The 25,548-nt window shown below is 42.2% G+C and overlaps 1 protein-coding gene across 4 annotated transcripts in view; it reads right to left on the bottom strand.

Moving 5' to 3' along the window:
* Positions 1 to 25,548, bottom strand: part of LOC147301870 (uncharacterized) — a 79,686-nt gene that overhangs the window by 9,386 nt on the left and 44,752 nt on the right. For 2 of the 4 annotated variants that reach the window (XM_086284019.1, XM_086284017.1), the window contains exons 4-12: positions 14,366 to 14,553; positions 11,892 to 11,966; positions 5,382 to 8,063; positions 4,987 to 5,178; positions 4,756 to 4,893; positions 4,086 to 4,141; positions 2,568 to 2,685; positions 2,356 to 2,403; positions 305 to 615 (exon numbers count right to left, since the gene is read on the bottom strand). In XM_086284019.1, coding sequence (XP_086140145.1) covers positions 305 to 615; positions 2,356 to 2,403; positions 2,568 to 2,685; positions 4,086 to 4,141; positions 4,756 to 4,893; positions 4,987 to 5,178; positions 5,382 to 8,063; positions 11,892 to 11,966; positions 14,366 to 14,507 — 3,762 coding nt within the window. In that variant the 5' untranslated portion in view covers positions 14,508 to 14,553. Of the gene's footprint in view, positions 1 to 304; positions 616 to 2,355; positions 2,404 to 2,567; positions 2,686 to 2,790; positions 2,977 to 3,402; positions 3,421 to 4,085; positions 4,142 to 4,755; positions 4,894 to 4,986; positions 5,179 to 5,381; positions 8,064 to 11,891; positions 11,967 to 14,365; positions 14,554 to 25,548 lie in introns of all 4 variants that reach the window. The other 2 variants (XM_086284016.1, XM_086284018.1) reach the window with 2 other exon arrangements.

The raw sequence follows: 25,548 nt of genomic DNA, 5'->3' as shown, positions 1-25,548 counted from the left end.
TCTCTTAAAAATAGTCAAATGTTTTGACTGAGGGAAATAATACAAAGAACGGACAATAATTCAAGTTAAAAACAGCTGTGAAATCGTGATTGGTTTGCAGTTTAAAGTCTTGTGCAGCCTATTTTATTTTAAAATGTGTACTTTACTGCCCCCATGTGGCAGAATTATGTACACACATAATACTTATAAGGACAGAAATCATTAATCTATGGAAATCTGTGCTTTTTCTACCTGCAGATGTTTTCCTGTATTTCTGTGTGCTGCAAAGACAAAAGTCACTCTGTGTCTCAGGGCTGCTTGTTACCTGTCCGCCCTTCGGCTGATGCTTAATGTTGGAGGTGGAGCCGATCTTGGACTTCACATTCTTCAGGTCAGGCAGAGGCTGATTGATGACCTTCAGCTGCCGCTGGACAGAGGATGGAGATTTGGGTGGGGTTCGGATCACTGCCACCTTCTTCTCCTGGAGGACGCTGAAGGACTTGGGCGTGTGGCTGCCCGGGGTGCGCGAGCCGGGCGTGCGGCAGGAGTAGCTAGGGGGCGTGCCGGGTGTGACGGCGGAGGAGCCCGGGGTGGAGGCGCCACTGTGGACTGATCGGGAACGCGCCGAGTCTGTACCTTAAGAGAAGAGAGGGCAGTAATGAGAAGACGAAGGAGGAGGAATGAAAAGAAAACCTTCAAACTATTGGATAGAAAGGAGTGATCCTTCATCTGCTTCTTATGATGATGATGATGGAGGAGAAACACAGCACTGAAAAAGACCTGCTCAGTTTCCACCTAAGCAAACAGCCAAGATCACACACAAGTGTTTGCCCAGGAGCCTGAAAGCACAAACACAGGCAGCTGAATTCATTTAGCTACTGGTGGCTTGTTGCTGCGTTACCGGGGAAGACCCAATAAGATTTTATCCTACATGAGAACAAGGAACACACCTGTTGCTGTGATCCACACCTGCTTTTCTGATAAGATAACTGCAGGGTGGATAAAGCCTATTTAGACACTACCTGTTTCCAATGGAAACTAAAGCTTTTTCCCAATTTGTATCACCCTGACCTTTGAACTATGACCTTGAAGCACTAAAATTGGCTTCTATAAGCTGTAAAAACCTGAGATTTTTGGATACATTCATGCAGTGTGTGGTTTTGCACATCTTTATGGCACCATTGTGATGTCATCGTTTGAAAAAATAAAAAGCGTGTCTAATGTCCAAGAGCTTAGGAAAGCCTGGAGGACTATTGCTCAAGAGCACTTTAAAAGAATTACAAAAAAGTCTGGCACCTTGGAAGTAAAATATAAAGAAATGAGGGGTGGCGCAAGACTTTTGCACAGACCTGCAAAGTGTTGTGCTAACATATGAGGTCAATCGATCAGTCTCATGTTCCAGCGGTCCATTGTGGAAGGCACAAACATACTAAATTTACCTTCTTACAAGCAGTTTTTCTGGTCTTAAGGATCACCTGTATCAAACATTACTTCAGCTGCTGTTCTGTGTGATTACCCTCTTTGAATTTCTTGGGGAAATAAATAAATAAAATAAAATCTATTTACTTTTTTGGTACAGTAGAGCTACTCAAAATATGGGACACTGTCTCGATGCATGTGGACGAGAAGTCAAGTCTCACATAAAGGGGGACATCTTCGACCCTTCTCGGAACAGGGCAAGATGGCTTTGTACCAGAGGAGGAGAAAGAGGAGATCCTGGTACAAAACCAGGCAATAAGACAAGTGCATCCACAGACCTGACAAGTTTTCAGCTGGTTGAGCGGTTTGATTAAATGATACCCAGAACAGCTGAATTGTGCTTGTTTATGAAAAGGGTAGTACACACTGCTGAATGAAAACCTCTTTCCGGACACCCAAAAGGCCAGATTCAGCGCATTTTAACCATTTGGGTGAGAGTTTTCTGATGATCCAGCCCCATTAAACTTGCATGAGGTAAACAAGGCTGGCCACTGAGAAAGAAACAGAGATATCTGTTGCCATTTGCAACATTTCCAATCCAGTTCATGTTTGTTACACAAAAACAAATATGCTTTTCTTTCAAAATCAAGTGACCCTAAACTTTTGTGCAGATTACTGTCCCTCCCTGAGCCAAGCTCTGCCTGAGGTTTCTTCCTGTTAAAAGAGAGTTTTCCTTCCCACTGTTGCCAAAACCTTTCTCATAGGGGTTCATCTGATCGTTGGGGTTTTCTCTGTATTACTGCAGGGATGAAGGGATGATGCTCTCTTCTATGGAAAATATAAGTCCTTATCTTATAGTTATTAAAGCAAACAAGCATAAATAAACTGTATAAACTAATAAACAGATGTCGATGAAGATGGTGTGAAAGGTCTAAAAGGATCTACTAGGTGTTCTACCTGCCATACTAGGGGCTCTTCCAGACCTGGTGTCCGCTGTTCGGAACGCTTTACAGAAGAAGGGAATAAAAAGGGAAAATCAGGGGTAAAACAGCAGGTGGGAAGTGGAAGGTGTTGGGAGTTAAAGTATAATACAAATAATCTGGTGAGTAAAGAAGCAATTAATCTGGGAAGCAAACAATCTGAAGGTTTTGGACCGTGGAGATTCTTACAGGTTGGCCTGGAGGGGGTGCTGTTGTCCTCCTGTTCAGCAGCCGGGATGTGGCGTGTCAGAGACTTGGCCGGCCTGGGGAGGGATGACTTCTTCTCGGGGCTCCGGTACGCTCTCTCCTGGATTAACAGACACACAGCAGAGTTGAGATGCAGGCTGAGGCATGCACATGCTGGTCACAGCCACCCCTCAACCCTTGCTTTTATCCCCCACCCTCACTTTACCTTCTCCACCCATTTCTTAGACAGAGGTGATGGGCGTGAGCACGCGGAGGAGGGACGGGCCTCGCAGAGCTCCGCCTGTACGAGGGGGCTCCGTTTAAGGCTACAGGCAGAGCCGGGCCGGGGGGGCTCGCGATCAAACCCCCGACGCTGCACTGCCATCTTTAATACAACCGCCCTCGTGGGGCTCTTGACCGTGACCATGACAACAGGGAGGAAAGGCATGCAGGGTAGGTGGAAGATGTTCAGGATGGAAAACAGGCATGACAAGCAGATGGAGAAATGAAAAGTTGAGACAGGATGGAGTAAAAATGCAATGTGTTTATTTGTGGCTCATACACAAACAGTCTGTTTGTGTACGTGTGTGTTTTGATCTAACCGAACATATCTAAGAACATTGTTGTCTTTATAAATATGCCAAATGAACCACATGAACATTGGATTATTATTATTTCTATTTGGTTTAATAATCTTTAGGAATGAAATGAAAGGAACAAGAAACAGAATTTGGCTGAAATCGTTTGAATGAGCTGCGTCGCTCGTTGCTGCACATCATAAGTGTGTTTTTAATGGTAAAATGTAAAATAATTTTGCACTTTTGATGTCTATACTCACAGATTTTCTCTGTCGAGACTGACACAAGGACAGAAGCAAGCATGCAAGACAAAATGATTATGGAGAGAGAGAAAAGCAGACATGCAAAAAAAGAGAAGAAAGCCCAAAAACAAAACAGAAAATATGAAGACGCCATGGCCTAAAGTCGTACAGAAAATGCACTCACCAGCCACTTTGTTAGATAGAACTTTTCAACTGTTTGTTAATGCAAAAGCAGCAAATTACATTGGAGCAACTCAGTGCATTTAGGTCTGTAGATATGATCAAGCTGCTGAAGCTCAAACTGGGCATCAGAATGGGGATGAAAAGTGATTTAAGTGACTCTAAATGAGGCATGGTTGCTGATTCGATCTAATTTTCCAAGCAACCATCAGTAGTGTTTACAGAGAATGGTCTGAAAAAAGAAAATATCCAGCAAGTGGGTAAAGATGCCTTGTTGATGTTAGAGGTCAGAGGAGAATAGCCAGCCATTTGAGCTTATAGGAAGGCAGTAACCCCAAAATAAAAAGGCACACATGGGAATCACACGGGAATCCAGGTGAGGGGTAGCCAATAAGAAGAAAGCGGTCTTTTAGGGATCAATATTACTGCGAGATGATGAAAACACTCTTGGAATAACTTTAACTTTGTGAGGATTTCAATTGAAAGACAAAAAATAATAAACGTTGACTTGTTATACTTACAGTGGTCCTCTCCCTGGACTGGTGGGCCACACTGAGGGGCTGATGGTGCTCCACACCTGTGAAGCAAACATGTTCATCAGTGTGACACACACAAATGCACATTTGCTGAATACAAGGTGAAAAAGTGGACATATGAGCACATTCATATTACAGAAGCACCTTCTGTACACGTATCACGACATTTCACGTCACCCTCACTTCGCTTGTTGACAGAACACACAACCTTCAAACATGCAGCCATTTTCAGGAGACATACACACGCACACAAGTGTTAAACCAGAGTTATTCAATACCAGTCACAATGAATAACATCATCACTGAGCAGAAAAAAATAAAAGCATGAATTTGAAGCAGAGCGGGAACAAATACTCCATGTTTGACAAAATGAGAAAAAACAAAGCATGTTTAAAGCTTTTAGAAAAATAAAACTGAAAAAGAAACCCAAAGCAGACCAGACATGACAGAACTTTAAAAAATAAATCAGCAGCACATGATGTTTGCCAGCTACACTGCACCTTGCTTGATTCCTCAATGAGCCATCAATGGAGAGAGAGCAAAGACATCAAACGCCACATATCCAAAACTGATTTACATTTGAAAAAATGCTTTAATTATTTGGGTGTTGCTCTCTCTCTATCCACGGCACTGACTCCGGGTGAAAAGTGTTCACCTGTGGCCTTGCGTCTAGCAGAGCCGTGAAGCAGAGCAGGCCTAGGATGTCTGGCCGCCGCTTTGGCTACACCCTTTCGAGACGGGGAATGACTTTGGAGGGCTGACACCTTACTCTGGTCAGCCCTCCTGATGCCTACTAGCAGAGAGGAGAGACAAGGTTATACCGACATGCATACCTCGGTTAGATGACAAGGATTATAAATTTCAGGCGTAAATACAGAATTGGAACCTTTTTTCTTCTTTATCTCCTCTCTTGGTGGATGGTGGCTCAGTACTTTGCGGGATACTTTAGACTCAGTGGTGGCCCTTGATCTGCCGGGGCCCCGTTTAGCGGGTCTGTCCACCACCACAGGCTTATTGGTCGAGCTCTGGGGCTGAGGAAGGGCTTCGATTTGCTCAGTCATAATACTTTTGTCATCATCTGCAGTGGAGAAGGATCAACAGAGGGCTAATTCTCCACGCTCCTTGCTAGCTAGGAGCTAGCTTAGCACAAAAGACACATTTCCAAACAAGTTTTCTGGTGCTAGCAAGTTTTTAAACCAAAATTATTAAACTAAATAAACATTTAAAGGCTTTTAATCTTTTTTTAAACAAGTGATTTATTAACAGGTTTACTCTGGGTACCTTGTGAATCCATCCAGCCACTGTCTGTATCTAGGATGGACACGTCCATGGTGGTTTCATCGTTAGGTGCTTGATCGGTCTGGCTAAGAACATCCGAGGTCTCCTCCTCCACCTTCCTCACCTTCTTTCCATCCTCTTCTTCTATCATTTTATGATCTTCCGTTCCTTCCTTTTCCTCCTTTGTTTCCTCTTTCTTCACCCCTTCGTACTCGTCTGTCTTCCCTTTCACCTTATCTGTGTCTAAGTCCTCTTCTATTTTATCTGCCTCCATGTCTTCTCTGCCTCCTTCCTCTGTTTGCTGTGTCAGCTCGTGGTCAGAGCAGGGAGACAAGTGCGAACTGTCTGTTGCAGGTTCGTCACTGTTTTGGGCGCTGTGACTCCATTCTTCTGCTCCAGACTTTGGATCTTCTTCCAACATCTGGTCATCCACCATCAGTCTCACTTGTTCTGTCTTTTGCTCTTCCTTCCCAGCTTCTTCAGTTTGACTCTTCCTTGTTTCATCCGGCTCTTGGGCTTCTTCCATTATCTCTTGAGGCTCCTCTGCAATCTCAATATCATCTTCCTCCTCTGCTTCTTCATCTATTTGTGCTTGAGGGATAATGATGATCGGAGAAGATATTTGGAGCTTCGGTGAGCCTTTCACCAGACTGCTTTTTTGCTGCTGGTTTTGGTCATTTTTCTCATCTGTGTGCTTTGTAGTAATTAAATCCTGAGCAGTGTTTGAGGTCTGTTGCCCACTTTGGATTGTCTTAGCTTTGTCTGTGCTCTCTTCTAAAGACTGAGATGATCCTGAAGCCAAGTCTTTGTTTGGCATTTCTGGTTCATCACTTCTTTCTTCAGATTCTTTCTGCTCAGGCTTCAGATTTTCTTTGTCTAACTCTGACTGTTTATTATCAACGTTTTCAGATGCTTTTAGCTCTGATGGGTCATCTTTCTGTGCTTTCTCTCCTGCAGTTTGGGTTTCTGATGATGTGTCATCTGGGGACTTGGGGGTTGTTGGAGTTGGAGGAACCTTGGTTCCAGTTTCTGTAGGCGCGAAAGTGAACGAACTGTCTGGTGGGATAGGTGAAGCTTCTCTTGATGGGTCTTTTTCAACATCTACCTCAGGGATAGCTTGAATCTTTATGTTCCCTGGCAACCCAGTCTCCAAACGAAATTCACTCAGTCTGTCTTTTGAAGTAGTCATTGGGATTCTTAGCCGATCCGGTTTTATTCCACTGGTTACAGCTTTTTCAAGGATCAGGTTAGACTTTACTGGTGAGCCTTTCTTTTCTACCACTGGTATTTGAGAGATCACAGGGGTAACCTCTTTGTAATCTTGTTGTTGTATTCCTTTTGAAACATCTTTTGCTTTCAAATCCCCTAGATCCTCCTCTACTTCCCCCTCTACAGAAGGGAAACGCTGGTGTGGAGAATCCCCGGGACTGGGTACATCAGCGGGAGAAGGCATGGGCCCTGAATACTCACTGAAGACACAGTAGCCCACCTCCTCCAGCTGGTTTTCTTGTGAGAAAACACTTGGGGCTTGATCTGTCAAGGCAAGCTTGGCTAAAGAACTTCCCACAAGGGCAGATACATTGGCGGGCACTGACTTTCTTCTCATGTAGTCAACCTCCATCCTCTCCAGGGATGGACGAGGTAGGGCACCAGCCAGGTCCAACATCTCAGAGAGGCTTCCTGATTGTTTAGAACTATCTGTGTGCTTATCATAAGGTAAGGGCTCATCTGCCACGGTGGGGATATTTTCAGGTGTTTCAGTGTTAGTTGGGGTAATGGAGACAGCTGGTGGAAATGTAGGTGGATGGCTCACCACAGATGGAGTTGACGGATAAACCTCTGATTCATCATAGCTTCCACTGATTGGATACAAGCTTCCCATGAAGATCCTTGATTTCTCTTCCTTCACCGTCTGTCCGGCTGAAGACCCAACAGTAATGTTCAAGGACAGACTTCTTTGTTCCAGTCCCAGTTTACCAGAAGATGTGTTGACATTTTGCTTTTGTTGTTTCTCCATATTCTGCACAATGTTTTCATCATCTCCACTTAATTTTGTCTCTGCCGTTGTGCTGAGCTCATAATAGCTCTGGGTTTGTGGCAACTCTTCTTCTCGACCCTCCATGGATGTGTCAAAGTAGGTTTTTGATCCTGACACGTGTTCTACAAAAACATCCGATCTGTCAAGTTCTGGACTTGACGTCAGAGTTTCTTGCGAAAGGTCTGTTTTTTGAATATCAGTGAGCAGTGGTGTGTCATGCAATCTACAGTCATTTGCACCATGCTGGTCCTCCTTATTAACCGCCTCAAAAACATCAGTTTTTTCTTTGCTTTCATTCATATTTGACCCTGACTCACTTGGTAAGATAATTCCTGCTTCTTCTTTTTCTTCTGCCATAAGTTCTGATGAGGCCTCTGTCACAACAACTTCTTTTGCTTCTTTTTCTTTAGACTCTGAAAGTAATCTTCTGTCAGTGACCTCTTCCTTCCCACCCTCTCTGTCTTGATTACCCTGCTCTGTTGAGGAAGTGCAGGGGAGAGGTTTCTCTCTATCAGAAAGAAGGGGAGGGCCAGTCGAGGCAGGTTCTTCTCCTTCTGCCTTTGCTCTTTGTTTCTCAGGTGGCGAAGGTTCATCTTCATTCATAGTGGACTCACAAGATGGTTTACTGACTCTCTCTTCTGGCTGGGCTGCGAGTTTGAAGGATACTGTACAACTTTGTGTCGGGTCATGTTAGCTAAAAGCTTTGCTTGCAGCATCCACAAAAGCTAGCCAATACAGTCAAGCCGGCGCCGTCTGCACATAGATACAGTAGCTCTCCATCAAGCAATACACACAGCACAGTGTATTTTGTGGCAGGCCACAACAGCACAGAGGGGGGATCACAGCACCTAATATAGCGTGCAGAACTGGAATGAAGGAATGAGTTGCATGATGTTAGATGACAAGAAGAAAATGATACCCGAACACACTGAATTCCTATTGCAATACAGGAGGATTTATAAAATATGGTCATCAACATGGTGATCAAAATAAGTTACTTTTATTTGATGTATAAATGGTGTTACTGCAATTTCTACTGCAAACATTGGCATACTGTGGATATGAATGAATTGTTACAGTGCACAAATTATAAAACTAATATTTGCAATATAATCTTTATTAAGTTTCACAATAGTGATGAGCAATGAGGGTGAATCTTATTATCCTAAGTGTGTTTTTAGCAACAATAGGAAATTAACTTTTGCTCTGGGATGAAATGAAAACAACAGTGAAACTGAAAGCAGTGATACAACAGACTCAAAATACATTCAGGACTGATTTGTGAGGCACCCATACATGTGGGTACTCTCAGAAACAGCTGCTTCACACACAATTATTCCAGCAAAACCCACATAAAAAATATAAAGAGCGATAATTCTAGCAACAATTACATCTACAAGGCTTTACAGTTTAGACAATGATATTTGCATTTGCAATGTAGCTGGCAATACAAAGGTGCAGAAATGGATTGACTGTAATGTGGTTGATCGGGCGTTCTGATGGCGCTCCGATGGAAAGCAAATGGTAATGTTTTGGATGAAAAAGCACAAACTCAAAATGCTGCCACGTCATTTTGCAACTTCAGGTATTGAAGCGGAAGCTTAAGGATTTCAGGGAAACAAAGCTGCAGGAAGGCTGGCAGCAAAGCCTCAGTTGCATTACAGTTCATTAAGAGTTTTTGAACCCGCTACAGAACACAAGAGGAGCATGCAAAATAGGTTACGGGCAGACGTACACTCACGCTGTACTCTCACACAAACTGTATGCACACACAGAAAACCACACACACCTTTTTGTGATGGGTTGTGATCACCTTGATGACTTCCTCCATTGAGGGCCTCAGGGGTTTGGGCTTGCTGGAAGCCCAAAGCCTGGGGCTCTGTTAAATAATTTGTTTGTTCTAAGAGCAAATCTCTTGGCTGCTCATATGTCACATCCTCTTGGTGACTGTTGAGCTCCTCTGGAGCCTCCTCCTTCTCATCCTGCTGTTGACTGACAACCTCTACTTTATCATCTTTGGGCGGGGAAGGAAGACGCATAGATGAGACATGGAGGATGACAAAACTGGGATTACATGGTTTACAAGATACTTTCAACTCTGATGGAGATGCATGGGATGCAATCGACAAGACTTCTAGCTTGGTCTTTATAATTAAATACATAATATTTAATGGTTTGCATACTAGATGTAGAAGCGGTTACAGCATCTTACTACAATAGTATATAACAGTATATAACAGGGGTCCCCAATCCCAGTCCACGAGGGCCGGTGTCCCTGCAGGTTTTAGATGTGTCCTTGATCCAGCACAGCTGATTTAAATGGATAAATGACCTCCTCAACATGTCTTGAAGTTCTCCAGAGGCCTGGTAATGAACTAATCATGTGATTCATGTTGACCCAGGGTGAGATCTAAAACCTGCAGGGACACCGGCCCTCGTGGACTGGGACCCCTGCTCTAAGCCATCTGTCTTTTTATTCATAGACTGTACGTAAAAGATGGGCATAGCCTCTGTGTCGGAAAAGTGCCTTAAAGTTAAGTCGGTATTTGTATTTTGAGGTTATTTAATATAAAAAAAGGGATATTGTACTTATAAATATGCATAGATAAGTTATTATTAAGCTATTAAAAGTACATATGAGTGGGTGCTGGTTTGTGGAAGCTGCCATGTCACCCTGCCATCTTGAATGCAGTTGCTAGGAAGAACGGTTTATATATTTGCCCATAACTGACAATGAGCTGGCTAAAAATAACAACAGCTGGTTATAGGCTAATAAAACTCACACTTTACTTCTGATTAACAGTTTGATTAGGTTCTTACATGGTATGAGAGTTTATTCACTAAATGTCTGAGTCCAACAATGTTACATTCACTTCAAAGAAAGTTTCACTAACAGCAGGTAACAGAGGCTAATAGCAGCTAAGTGAGGCTAACAGCAGCACTCACTAACATAAAATTTCAGGATAGCCTCAATAACTGACCTCAGTATCACTGTCATTGGAGAGAAATGAGCTTCCTTGATTCACTGACCTGTATTGACCTCCTTTCACAAAGTTTTACAGCCTCCTTCAAAGTAAATAAAGCACGATGCCTCTCACCCAGCATTGACAGCTGAGGTAAACAGTGGCCTAACTGCCTACACCATCGGGCGATCTGGTCCGGAGTTGCTTTTGCCGTGTGAGAGCACTTACTACAGGTGAATAGTGCCCAAAGCTTTTGAGGTGACTACAAAATATTAAACTGATTGTTAATTGACTGTATTAGATTTCCTTCTTTTTCCTTATTTATTGCTAAGTGTTGATATTATTCAAGTATCTTAAAATATAGTGTGTACAACATTGCACTTCTTACACACACAGAAGCAGAAACATATCGACCAGCCTCGTCGGTTATGGGGTACAGTCTAATTTTAATATTTTTTATCTGTCTTTGATGACTAAAACATGTTTGTCCTATATCAATCCTTGATTGCAATCTACAATTTACTGAGATCTAGCGGTACAAAGTTTAGATAGTATAACTTTAAACCTGTTGGCCAGAACGGGGCGACTCGTCTAGCAGATGGAACAATAACAACCTTATTTGTCACGTCTTTTACAACCCCAACAGACATTTTCCTGAAGAGTATGGCGTCTCATGTACTAGCTTCAATTCTTATTGAGTAGAAAAGCCATTTAAAGTCAACATTACACGAAATCAGTGTATGATTAAGCGCGCGACCTCAGAGTCAGATTCATTCTCTCCCACCTCAGGTTTCAAAAAGCTAAGATGGCAATGACTGAAAAAAAAGCATTACTTCACAAACCAGCTGTCAAAGTAGCTATTTCAATCTTTTTAATACGGTCTATGAGCATATCTCATTATCCCACAGATCTAAATTTCAGACACTGAGTAAAGAAACTAACCCTAAACCATGCAGTGAGACTATACAACGCTACACTTTTGTAATTGCATGCCACATGTCAAGAAGAAACACGCAGATATGTTAAATAGCTGAAAGTCAGACTTGGAAAAAATCAATACACAGAGTGAGATAGGGAACAACAGAGGAGATGCTGAGGGGTGGAAAGCAGACTAATGAAATGAAGGACTCCAGTGGCTGGTAATGTACCATTGCCTGAATGGAGGAAGAGTGTTTGTGTTGCCTAGTCCTTGTGTGCAGGGTTCACGACTCAACTAACTGTTATGTGTTTTAAACCAATGCAGGAGTGTGGACAGGACAGGGCGGCATGCTATGCATGCTCCAAACTCCTTAAAGGTGATATGACGATCAGCTGGCATGCAGACAGAGCACCGTGAAATTAAACGGTAGGGGGAAAAGGAAAGAGAGAGAGGAGGAAGAGGGTGCCCCATCTTTAAATCCTAGGGACAAGTGTGCTTGGGTGTCTTTTAGAGACTTTTGTGCCACTCTCACAGCCATTCACACCGTCAACCTGGATAGCCTGGATTGGCTTTAAGTGTGTGTATAGGTGTACCTTGTGCCACGGGCCCAATCTGCTCAGCGGATGGAGAGGGGGGAGGGGAGGGAGGCAAATTGGCTGAGTCATCCACTGCGAAGGAGAGAGAGAGAGAGAGACACACACACACACACCGGGAAGACAAGACATGGATGGGAGGAAGGAAATGAAGACGATTCACTCTGCTGACCTTATCTCTTTGTGAGGTCTCCCTTTGAATTCAGAGCTTGGCAGGTTGTGTGTGCTTCATGAATGGTAAGTGCTCAGCACAAGACTGGACGCTTTCTCTGAGATTTAATAAGTTGGGCCTTTTGTTTGCTGCCCGTTGAGGATAAATGCAAACAGACTCACTAACTTACCCAAATGATGCAGAGAAACTCTTTTTTTAAAAAACATTTTATTAAGCTTTATAAGGCAGAATACACCCAAGATCAACACATCATAAACTTTCCAAATGTACTTGTTAGACGGTGGCACAAATATCATTGGTTCTCATTTAAATTCTAACATGGTGTTGTAGCACTGCATTATCTAAATTACAAGCTTATTTCTTGCCTAGTTTTTCTCTGTCTGTTTTAAGGGTTTATTCATTCAGTTTTCTTGGTATTTATTTATTCAGCTCAACTTTTTATGAATGCTTTTAGTAAACAATTTAATTGTTTATTGGCAGCAAACATTGCTGGAACCCTTATATCATGCAGGCGCTGGACCGCAGAGAAGTGGATCTTGATGCTGTTTCCATGTAGATGTAATGCTGTCTGTTTAATGTTGTCTTTTTTTTTTTTGCAGGCAACTAATTTGGTTGAGAATAGACTTTAAACAATGTATAGTGCTTTGCAAAAGTCTTAAAGCCACCCCTTGTTTCTTTATATTTTGCTCGAATGGAGCCAGACTTAATTTTTATTTTTAAAGGGCTCTTGAACAATAGTTCTCCAGGTTTTCTGAAGGACTTTCAAGTGATTAGTTGGACATTGGCATTTTCAGTCCAGCCGTTGTACCTGACCATTTTAAGAGGAATGTTTTTGTTTGCTAGCCACTTACACTGACCTGTGAATCATTCAAGTATAAAACACTCAAGGAATGAACCAGTTGTATTGTGTCTACATATAACAGACAACTTGGCAAAGAGCCAATTTTAAATTGTATCTTTAGACACTTTGTTACTAGCAGCCTGTCATAAAAACACATAATTTGTTCTCATTTCTTTAGTTGAAACTCTGAAAAATACCAAAGATAACACAGTTTCACATAAAATAGTATTTTTGCACCAACAATGTGATTTCCAAAGAGATTTTGAAAAATTTGCATATCTCATCATGGTGTGCAGTGTGTCCTTAAAAATAATTGAAGAAACTGGGCAAAACAAGAAGTATCAGGCTTAAAAAAACCCAAACCCTAAAATATTGACTATGTTTGGAGGAGGTCAGTAGAGAGGAACGAGAGTGACAGCCGTCTACAGCCATCTGTGAAACACGGTGGAGGCTCTGTCACGGTTTGAGCTGCATGTCAGCCAGTGGTGTTGGAAGTCTTGTCAAAATGTAGACACAGAAAAGTAGCATCAGATTTTGACTGTGCAATACAATCTGGAAACGATCTGATTGGCAGCAGCTTCATCGTTTGATTGACTGGCCTCTCCACAGCCTGGAACTTAACATCATTGAAGCAGTCGATTGGCAAGAGCTTCATTTTCAGCATGACAATGATCTTAAACTCACTGCCAAAATCATAAATGTTAGAAAAGAATAAAGCTGAAGAATAAAGCTGGTCACACCAATATCGACTTTCAAGCTCATTAGAAACTTTACTGCATTTCCATGGATGTTTGGACATTTCAATAATCACTGCACCTATTTCCCATTCTCCTAGTAAAATATAAAGAAAAGAGGCTGGCTCAAGACTTTTTCACAGTATAATAATATACTGCAATTATATAATAATTTAACCCTCCAGTTTTGTGCATTTGCTGATTGCTGATGATGATTATAACTGTTCGAGACAGTTTATCTATAGCCTAGTAGGTTTATAATCATAACTTTTTTGATAACTTTTTTCCCCTTTTTGGCTACTTTCATTTTTTGCTATTTGTTAACTTTTGTGCTCAATTTCAATCCGGTCCACTGCGCTCTTAAATCTTATTGTAATTCTACTTTGTCAGACGAGTTGAGCTGATCCTTCCACTTAACACCGTTTGGGAATCACCAATTTTACACCCACCAAAGAGCCATCACTGTACCTTCCCCAATGTCCTTCTGCCTTTGTTAACACAGCTACAGCAGACTGTCCATGTTCAGCACTCATTCAATCAAAACACTTTCATTTGTTCAAGTGCCTTCATGGGATTGACTGCTCTTGCCCAGCATGATGGAGCCAATCACAATCCTCACAGCTGTAGACCCATCTGGTGGTGTGTGCAGGCACTCCAATCAATGCCATTGATACAACTTTGCATGCACATGCTTTTGCACACACTCGCAAACACACCGCACGCCTACCTGACGTCCCAGGATGCGCAGCCGCCCCGCCCCCGTGGTATCCATTCTCTCTATAGGCCGAGCTGTAGGCGGAGTAGCCATTCTCGCCATTCTCCTGGCCGTTGGAGGCCCAGTGCCCCTCTGGCTGCTGACCGTCTGCCATACCTGCCTGCTGGGAATCCGGGGAGGGGAAGGGTCACCTGTTGTGTCTAAGGGTGGGGGGCGGGAGAAAAGACAACGTATTATATAACAATAATAATAATAAACAGATGAGTCTTGGCAGAGATGAGTCTTTGCTGCAACAATAAGAGGGAGAAAACCCCCTGCGTGGTGAAGGTTACAGAATTGGCCACTAGGGGGAGCACTGTGCTACGCTGATGCTTTACCGGCCGGCCTTTGTCTCAGCATCCACGTGCTGAGATAGGAGGGAGAATATGTGCATCTCATTTGTCATGATTCATTAGTTTCTTTGTTTGGTCTTGCTTTTATCATAAAGGTGTATATGGCAACACCGCCTGATAAAATACATGCCTTCATTGTACGATTATTTGGATTAACCCCCCCTGCCTCCCCCACAGAGTGCAGGGATGGAAAAAAAGCAGGTGATTAGTAAAAAACAAACAAATTCTCTCAATTTTTAATCCAAAATATGTGACACTCTGCTGTAGAGAGGCTATGACACCGTGGTTGAACACACCCTTGATATCCCATAAGGAGGCTGTTACCATGGCAACCACAACGGGCCTTAAGGGTAGTGGGGAGGGGGGGGGCGTCCGGCAGATGGGTTTGACAGGCTCACCCTTTCAGTAGCAAACAAGTGCTCAATATGCACACAAATCTCGGAATATAACACAGCGACCACATTTCCACCAATTGCAATAACAAAAAGCTTTGTTGCATTCAAGTACGTGCTGCTGAAGTATCTACGTTTTAATCAAGCCTCACTTAAAGCTATGTTTTACCCTCCAGAGCAAACACATAATGTTGCCTCCCGTGTCTGCCATTCTCCCTAAACAGGATCATTATAAACAAGCAGCTGCAAATTATTTCATCATAACAAACCATCAAGAAGACTCCTTTCTTCTTCCTCTCCCTTCTGAGGCACAACCTTCATGCAGGCAGGGGCCGGTCAGTCAGACTTTCAGCAGAATGTTAATACATCTATTATACCCCCAAACTATGGAATAAAAATAACCATCACGCCAGCGATTGTGTCGCCTCATCCTTACACTCCTTTCCTGTCTCCTTTCCCACTCTGCAGCGTCGCATGATGACAGGCCCGCAGTGATCGGGGCTAATGTCTGCTGCAGTGTGAGGCTCAGACAGAGAGGGAGAGAGAGAGATGAAGAAGGAGTAGAAGGAAGACCTACTGACACTCAAAGATACTAGGCCAAACTGTCTGAGACTGAAAATCTCAGCCCAGGGCTCAGTCTAGTCCCAGCTGTTGCTAAGGAAGAAAACTGGTGCGCTGACAGCCACATGGTGCTCATGGTGGTTCAGAACCGCTCTGACCTGCTTTTAGCTTCTTTTTCAGCAATATTGTGCCACACTTGGCATTCACACATTGTCCCTGCAAAGGATGTCATAAACCCTGGCTGTTTAAATAAAGACGTTGAGTAAAAAAACAGGTTAATTTACAGAGTTTTGGGCCAATTAAAATCTTCAATTAAAGAGTACTGCCTGTTTATAGTACTATTAAATTACACATTGACCTTAGGAGCAGAACATGTATTTTTTCCATACTTCTTAAGGATACTGATAAATAAAATTAAAGCAAAGACATTCAAGAAATTGGTGTGCTTCTAAACAGCATCCAGACATGATCAGGACGACCTGCTGAAGTTTAAACTGAACATCAAAATGAGGAAGAAAGGTGATTTGTTCTCCATTCTGCATCCTCCATTCAACAGTGATCAGTATACAGAGAATGATATGAAAGAGCAAATATCCTGAGGAGAATAGCCAGACTCCTTTCAACGGATAGGATGGTAACAGTAACTCAAGTAATCTCAAGAAGACCACACTGAGTGCCACTCCTGTCAGCTAAGCAGGAAACTGAGGCTACAGTTCACACAGATTTGCCAAAACTACACAACAGAAAATTGGAAAATTGTTGCCTGGTCTGGTGAGTCTCAATTTTTGTGACATTCAGATGTAACTTGATTTAAACAACATAAAAGCATGGATCCATCTTGCCTTATCACGATTCAGGCTGGTGGTGTAATGATGTGGTGGATATTTTCTTGGCACCTTTTGGCCTCCTTAGTACCAACTGAGCATCCTTTAATTACCACACCCTACCTGAGTATTGTTGCTGACTATGTCCATCCATTTATGTCCACAGTGTACCCATAACACACCCATCAGGTGTCAGAAAGTTCACCGAGTTCACTGTACTCAAATGGCCTCTGCAGTCAGCAGATCTCAGTCTGGTAGAGCACCTTTGGGATGTGGTGGAGATGGAGATTCTCATCATGGATGAGTAGTTGGAAATAACAACTCTGTGATGCTATTACTTTAATATGGTCTTAATATGGTGTTTGGTGAGTGTATAAACAAGCAAATTCTGATTTTTTTAAATCCCCAGATTAGAATTATACTTAATTTATTCTGTGACCTTTGGACTTAAGTAACACTTTATACTGAAGTCACGCCAAATTGTCTATTTTTTTCTGTTGTTTGGCTTTGCCAACTCTCCAGACCTTGCTCTCCAGGCACACCCTGTCATCCTCGCACACTTAACATGATTCGACATTGCCCTCTCGCACCGGTTCCCCTTGGTTGTTTACCAGTCTTAGTGTGTTAGAAAGGGATAAAGTCTGCAGTGGCTATTTTCCAACCACAACACCAAAAAATTAGAAGATTAAATGAGGCGTATTCTGCAGTGATGAAAAGCCCTATAACGGTTTTCCTCTCATGTTTCCCACAGCAATCCCTCTCTTTTAAGACACAAGATACTTTAAGAAATACACTCTGCAGGGTTGAACAGACAAAGTGCAACAAAATGAAGTTTGATCTTTATATTTTTAGGCATTTTTTAGATACAATCCTAACAGCAATAGCACAGCATGAGGACCATCACATTTTTCTAATGCTTAGAGGGTTAGCTCAACAGCACTAGGAGTCAAAAGTGATCCATCAAATTCCATCACATCTCGAGTTTGATGCCTTAAATGAAACGTTCCAGCGTGATCGCTCGCAGAGAAGAAGAAGAGAAGGTGTGGCAGCAAGCCTGAGGCTAATCGGACATGAGTGGGTTTCTCTTCTTCGTCTTTCTTTCCTCTTTTACTGTCATCGTCTCGCGCTCTCATGACCCCCTGCTGCGCTCCTCTCTACCTTCCACCCCCAGCATCTCATCGCACCACCCAAGCTCTAATCCCACCACATTTCCCTCCCTGTCTGCACCTCATCCCCCCTTCCAACCCCACCCCAATCTGGGTCACCCATCATGCCTCCGTAGAGCGCCACTCACATCGGAATGTCACCATCCATTTAGGATGGAGGATGGAATCTCTGGCAGCCTGTCTCAGTAGGCCAACCTGGCCTTAATCCTCTGTGGGAGAGGCCGAGTGTGTGTTTGAATGTGTGTGTGTGTTGGAGAACCTTTGTGTTTGCAGCTAGGATCAGCACGGTCACTAGGTAAGATTTTCTACACCACACTACAGATTAACAGTATCATTTAATCTCTTCTATTTGCTTTTGAGCAGACTAATCTCACGATAGTATCTACTGAATATCTGTATGAAATGAACGTGTTATAGAGATATAGATATTTTATTTATTGTTCGTGTCTTTTTTCAAGCAAATCAGCTTGTTACACGCGCATTGGTGCACTGAATGATGGCTGACTGTCACACTGAACAGAAGAACTGTGAAGTACTAAAGGACAAAAAAGTTTCCCGTGACCTGTAATCAACCCAGAATCCAGTGGCTTCCTCCTCTGGCAGCAGATGGACAGATTATGTTTTGCTGACTCAGCAGAACATGTGGCGGGGGGCTGGGGGGGTATGAAGCGTAATGAGTGCCTTCAGCGAAGTGTGAATGAACTGTGTAAATGCTGGAGAGCAGCACGATGAGCGAGGCACGCGCACACACAAACTCACAGCCGTGAACACGAGGCAGGGGTGATATCCACTCCTTACAGATTAAGTGCCGTAATAACTGGGGTAGAGGTGCCCTGAGATTATATTAGCACCTCTTTCAAAAGCACTGTTTTCTAGATAATGTTGATATTACTCAGTAAAAATACATTAAATATTTTAAATCACGTGATAATAAAACTGTAAAAAAGCTCAAGGTTGTTTGTGTCCTACTTTTTATTTATTAATTCTTTAAACAATAACCTGAGTATCAAAAACTAATGTCACCAGCCTTTCTTTTTGCTGTGTTTACATCACTATGTATCTGCATTCCTATCAAATAACTGCTTCAAGAGATCTAAGTGACTGTATCCGGGTCTCCTTCCCTTTCTTTGGTCACAGTCCAGATCTGTCCATGTATCTCCTGCCAAGAAGATGAGCTAGACTCATACATGGTAAAATAAGATTTTTATCGACTCATAAAACTTGACGATTGATGATTACTTAGTTTTTTAAAATGTCTTTTATGTTGCTGCCTCGTGTCTCGGTGCTCTATTTTTTCTCTTCTCTTCTCCATCACACTCTTCCAGTCATGGTGGATGGCTGCCTCTCCCCGAGCTCTTGGGTCTCATGAAGGACTCTTACCTGTTAAAAGGGAGTTCTTCCTCCCCACCGCTGATAAGTTGTTCCTCAAAAGGGATCGTAAAATTGTGGGACTGTGGAATATAACCTCCTTAAACCTCTTTAATTTGTCAGTAATGATTGGGGTTCATATATACAGTTTTACTAATAAACTTTTCAACATGTCCACATACATGTCCCTAAAGAGGACAATATAACAACACTGGATGACTGATTTGACTGATAAGTCCTGTAAGTTTTGAGGTGGAGGCTCCATGGATCAGACTTTTGTCCAGCACGTCATAGATGCTGGATTAGATTGCGATCTGGGGAATTTTGAGGCCATTCCTGAACCATTTTTACTTTGTGGCAGGGTGCATTATCCTGCAGAAAGAGTCCACAGCCAGCAGGGAGTACTTTTTCCATGAACTGGTGCACATGGTCTTCAGTGCTTAGATACATAGTTTGTTTTCAAACCATGACACTTGCCGGTCATGTGAGCAATGCACATGAACCCAACTATCCACATGATGTAAAAGAAAACCTGATTCATCAGACGAGGCCATCTTCTTCCATCGTTCATGGTCCGGTTCTGCTGCTCATGTACCCATTGTGGGAACTTGTGGATAGAGGTTAGCATGGGCACTCTGACTGATCTGTGGCTATGCACGTTCTTCTGCAACAAGCTGTGATGAACAATTTGATATGCAGTAGCTTGTGTGCTGGATCAGACCATACGGGCCAGCCTTAGCTGCCCATGTGCATCATTGACCTGTGGCCACCCATGACCCTGTCTCTGGTTCAGTGCTGTTCCTTCCTTGTATCACTTTCAACAGAAACTGATCACTGCAGACTGGGAACACCCAGAGGAGCTGCAGGTTCGGAGATGCTCGGAACGATTCATCTAGCTATCACAATCTGGCCAGTTTGTCAAACTTGCTCAAATCCTTATGCTTGTCGTAATGGTCATAATGTGATGTCTAACTGGTGTATGTAAGTTATACTTGGTAGGTTTTAACTTAACTTTAACTTATTATTACTGTTAGTAATTTCTGAGCTAATTTCCTTGACCCTTCCAAAATTTCTCCAAGCTTGAAAAAAATCCTTTAAATTTGTACATATGTGCATTAGTTAAACACATTGCCTGCTGCAGCTGTCACCAAAACACGATGTAGCCTGAACTGATATGTGTTCATCACACAAACAAACCCATACAGGTGCTTAGTCATCATCATAGTAACCATGACAATATATTCACTTTATGTAATCTAAATGCTCCTCACTCGAAAACAATGACAACAGTAAGTTCATTAATGTGTGCTATGCAGTTCATTTTAAGTAACCCACACCTGCAAACTGATGGCAATTCAGGGTTGAGTTTAACTGAAAGCAACTGCTGGCTTTCTGCACCCTTTATTTTCAGCCCCCAGCAGTAGATGTTCCCTGGCATGCATCAGCCCCATCCTGCAGTGATGTCATTGTTTCCATGGTGATATAACAGCCAGTGCAACCAGTAGAGGAGTGTGACTTTGACCACGTTATGGATCCACAAAGAGGTCAGCAGAGCCTGCAGGATCCGGGGGGGAGGGGGGGGGGGGTCACAAATGGGAGCGGAGCCGTTTAACTCATCAATATCCTGATAGCTGGTTACAGGTTGGGCTCTAGATGTCATTTTAGGCTTTTATGCTGCTGGTGGTGCTAATGGGGGCGGTATTAATTATATATTTTTGCATGTAGACTCTTTAGTTGCTATGACAGTAAGAAAAATACCACACAGCAGGATTTAAAAGAGAAATAAATCAAGAATGTATGCCTTTCATGCTTTGATTACAAAAATAATCAATAAAAGAAAAAGAAAACTTGAGAAAACTCCTAATTTTGTTAATCATCTTGCAACCCTTCCAGTTTAGTCTTGGCTCCTATTGTCGTTTCCCACACCTTTTGCTTTTCAAAAAAGGTTACAGCCAGATTGTTTAGATACATAAGGAACACACATCGAAAGAAAAACAACACAGTCAAGCATAATAAACTGCATGATCAAAAACTGTTTGCTTCTGCAGTATCTTCCCCGGCACATCTGTGTCAGGTGAACCTGTGCATTCAATGGTGTCAGCGTAATTGGCAGAATCACTGCTCCCCCTGGTGGAGCCCCTGTTCCAAAATCGACACCTATACTGTATGTTCAACTAAAATTTGCAGCTGCCCAAATGGACAAGCCAGATGCCTTCTGGAGAAAGGTTTTACGGAGAGATGAGACAAAGACTGAGATGCTTGGTCACAATGACCAGAGGTATGTTTGGAGGAGTAAAGGTGAGGCTTTCAAACCCAAGAGATGACTCAGTTCATCTCGGCTGGAAATGGTTTGCTCTGCGCCGAGTCAAACTGGGATATCAGAGAGGAATCGCTGACCTGACGTCAACTGAAATGAAGTTACTGCTCAGAGACATGTAGACGGGGTCTACAGTAAAGATGGTGTAAAAGAAATGAATTCAGCGTCTGAACACCATACAGGTGTTTTTTTTTCTTGTTTTTATGCCACTTCATTTTTTAGTTCTTTTACTTGTTTTTTTTACACTACTTTTTGACTGTTTGTATGTGAAAAGTATTTAATAAATAAATAAACTTACTTAATTACTTACAACACTTGGAGGCTGAGGTACAGCTTTGCCAGGATCCTCAGATACGCACATATCGACAGACAGTTAAAGAAAAGAAAACTATGTGAATTAAAGACAGCGTAACGAAGCCCTATAGCTGTGAAATACATCAAAGCTCGTTTTGGATGTATCTCCTGAAGGCTCAGTGCTAATAATTTCGGGTTTTTTTAGCTTATTATTTCGTTTTTATTATGGTATTAAAGAGTGGAGGCAAATCTCTACCAGCCTACCGTGCCCACCAAGTAGACAGTGGACCATTCATGATCATGAAGAGCTGGAATTACACTTGTGAACTGAATAACTTTCTATTATTGACACATCAAACAAACGGCTGCCAGGACAAACAGGACAACTGTGACATGTTTACACAGCACGAGCTTGCCGCCGTGTTTCTCAAAACTTCCTGTCTGTCAGCCCAAGCCCTCTCTTTATTACCCAAACTGAAGTGAATTTTGATGCCAATTACTGCACTACCGCACTTGTATACACCTACACCTACGCACACAATCTGCTAGAAATCAACTGACACGTACACAAACACCCACCGGCTCACGCAAACAAACACAGCTCAAATGCATCCAGAAGTCGTTGCTTAGGAGCGAGCGCGTTGTTAACACAAGCTAGATATAGAAACAGATGGTTGTGAAATCTCCGTCCTGCCGCTCGCTCTGTCATTTCTCTCTCTGTGACGCCACTCAAACACATATCAGCGGGAAAACACAAGATTAGACTTTCAGCTTAATGACTCCTTTTTGGCATACAAAAATATCCGTCATGACACCAACGCAAACAATCATTTCTCTTCTTTGTGAGCATAATTCCCCCTCTATTATATTTAAATATATATATATATATATATATTTGACAATAGTCAAGCTGATCCTCTGGCTGAGTGCAGTCACTTAGAGCTGGCTCCCTGGGCCCCATGAGTCATGGGAAAACTGAGTGTGAAATGTCATGGGGGCATTTGAGCAGAAGTAGTGAATCTGGCAGCAGGTTTCCTGCTTTTGCTTTTTCTTTTCTTTATGTCACTTTAAAAGCTCTCATTAAGCCAGAGTTTATCAGCGATGTCTCTAGTAGGTTACTGTGTCTGATGTGGGCCTGTCTGATCATTACTGTGTTTTCTTTGAAAGTAAAATCTCAGCCCACACAAATATATCAACAACAGTGATCACAAAACGGTGTATAACTGAACACAGTAGTGCAATTTTTAACCAGGTCTTCCCATTAACACCTGACCTGCCCAGAGGGTCAGTCAATGAGCTCGTCAATAGCTTCAATGCTAACATGTTAAATGTAATGGACACTATTGCTCCCATTAAGGTGAAGGTTATCTCTGGAAGGAAAAAGTCTCCATGGAGAAACTCCACACTGGTGAAAAATGAAAAAAGAGAGTGTAGGAAAGCTGAGCGCAGATGGAGAAAAACAAACCTCCAGGTTCATTATGACATTTATAAAGAGAAACTTCACAATTATAATTTACAACTGAGGAGTGCAAGGAGGTCCTACTTCTCTGACATCATCACTAAAAACAGCCATAATGCTCGGGTCTTATTTTCTACAGTTGACAGGCTAACAAACCCCCCTGTGTCAGTGGCAGCTGAACTTCATTCGACCATGGCCTGCAATGACTTTGCCAAATTCTTCACAGAAAAAATCCAAAAAATTAGACAAGCAATTGGTACATCAACAGCAGATCCAGGATATGTACTGTGTCCACCAAAAAACTGTTTAAACACCATGAAACAGTTTCAACCTATTAACAGCAAAGACCTGGAGGACATCTTAGGTCAACTGAACTCCTCCTCCTGCTGTTTAGATGTCCTGCCAACAAGTTTTTTCAAAAAGGTCTCAAAGACTTTAGAGTCAGACCTGTTACAGATCGTCACCTTTTCTTTATTATCAGGTGTGTTTCCAGAATCACTAAAAACTGCTGTAATCAAACCTATACTGAAAAAGGACAATCTTGACAAGACACAAATGAACAACTACAGGCCGATCTCAAATCTCCCGTTTTTAAGTAAGATCATTGAAAAAGCAGTTTCTCAACAGCTCAGTTACTTCTTAAAACAGAATAATTGCTACGATGCCTTCCAGTCAGGTTTTAGACAGAACCACAGCACTGAAACCGCTCTGACCAAAGTGTTTAATGACATATGTCTGAATACAGACAGTGGAAAAATGTCAGTCCTAGTTTTACTGGATCTCAGTGCAGCATTTGATACAGTTGACCACAACATATTACTCAAACGACTGGAGAACTGGACAGGTCTTTCAGGAACTGTACTAAACTGGTTCAAAACATACGTAGAAAACAGGAAATACTTTGTATCAATAGGTAACTTCACATCTGAGCAGACAAGTATCACATGTGGAGTTCCCCAAGGTTCCATCTTGGGACCCCTTCTGTTTAACATCTACATGCTCCCACTGGCACAGATTATAAACAACAACAAAATAAACTATCACAGCTATGCAGATGACACACAAATATATATCACAATGTCACCAGGAGACCGAGGCCCTGTACAGGCTCTTGGTAAATGCATTGAGGAAATCAATGACTGGTTGTGCCACAATTTTCTCCAGCTAAACAAAAACAAAACTGAGGTAATAGTCTTTGGCGCCAAAGAAAAACGATTACAGGTCACCAGAGAACTTCAATCTATACATCTAAAAACCACAAACCAGGCGAGAAATTTGGGTGTAGTGATGGATGCAGACCTAAACTTAGAAAAACACATTAAGACAATAACAAAGTCAGCTTACTATCACCTCAAGAATATATCAAGGATAAAAGATCTGATGTCTCAACAGGACCTGGAAAAACTAGTCCATGCATTCATCTTTAGTAGGCTTGATTACTGTAACAGCATCTTTACAGGTCTACCTAAAAAATCAGTCAGACAACTACAGCTCATTCAGAACTCTGCTGCTCGAGTCCTCACTAAGACCAAAAAAGTGGACCACATCAGTCCAGCTCTGAGGTCCTTACACTGGCTGCCTGTCCGTCAGAGGATAGACTTTAAAGTTCTGATGCTGGCCTATAAAGCTCTGAATGGTTTAGGACCAAAATACATCAATGACCTCCTGACCCAGTATGAACCATCCAGATCCCTCAGGTCATCTGGATCCGGTCTTTTATCAGTTCCCAGAGTCAGAACCAGACACGGAGAAGCTGCATTCAGCTTTTATGCTCCTTATATCTGGAACAAACTCCCAGAAAGCCTCAGATCAGCTGAAACACTCAGTTTATTTAAATCCAGGTTGAAGACTCACCTGTTCTCAGCTGCATTTGAATAAAGCACCAAATCCACACTTTAAGCTTAAATTTCAAAACTTACATTTAACTACTGATTTTATCTACTGTTCTGATTTTATCTGTTTTGATTTTATATACTGTTGTTTGTTTGTTTGTTTGTTTGTTAATTAGTTAGTTAGTTTATTTGCTTGTTTTATTCAATTTTAAATCATGCTTTTTATTTGTTCTTGTTTCTAATGTCTCTGTAAAGCACTTTGAATCACCTTGTTGTTGAATTGTGCTATACAAATAAACTTGCCTTGCCTTGCCTTGCCTAGGTTTATATGTATATAAGGTGGCTCTGCAGATGGCAGCGATGGTGCGTCATTTTATCTCATGGAGGTAAAATCGGATGGAGCACATTTATTAAGTTGTTCAAGACCAGAGTAGAAAACAACTCATCGCTCTCCGCTGACTTTGTTTTGCATGAAACTGCATCCTTGTCAAACTGAAACATGCTTAGCTGCAGCGTGACATGCAAAAATGAGTTTCATATAAGTTGCTGAACATTATTTCTGTAATATTGTAGGGTCTACACCTACTTCT

Source organism: Aulonocara sp. 'chitande type north' Nkhata Bay, linkage group LG23 (assembly GCF_057382095.1).
Source record: "Aulonocara sp. 'chitande type north' Nkhata Bay isolate Kocher_YH1m ecotype deep benthic linkage group LG23, A_spYH_male_GT1.1, whole genome shotgun sequence".
Lineage (NCBI taxonomy): Eukaryota > Metazoa > Chordata > Actinopteri > Cichliformes > Cichlidae > Aulonocara > Aulonocara sp. 'chitande type north' Nkhata Bay.
Note: the sequence above shows the minus strand (reverse complement) of the source record. Positions and strands in the feature narration are given on the sequence as shown.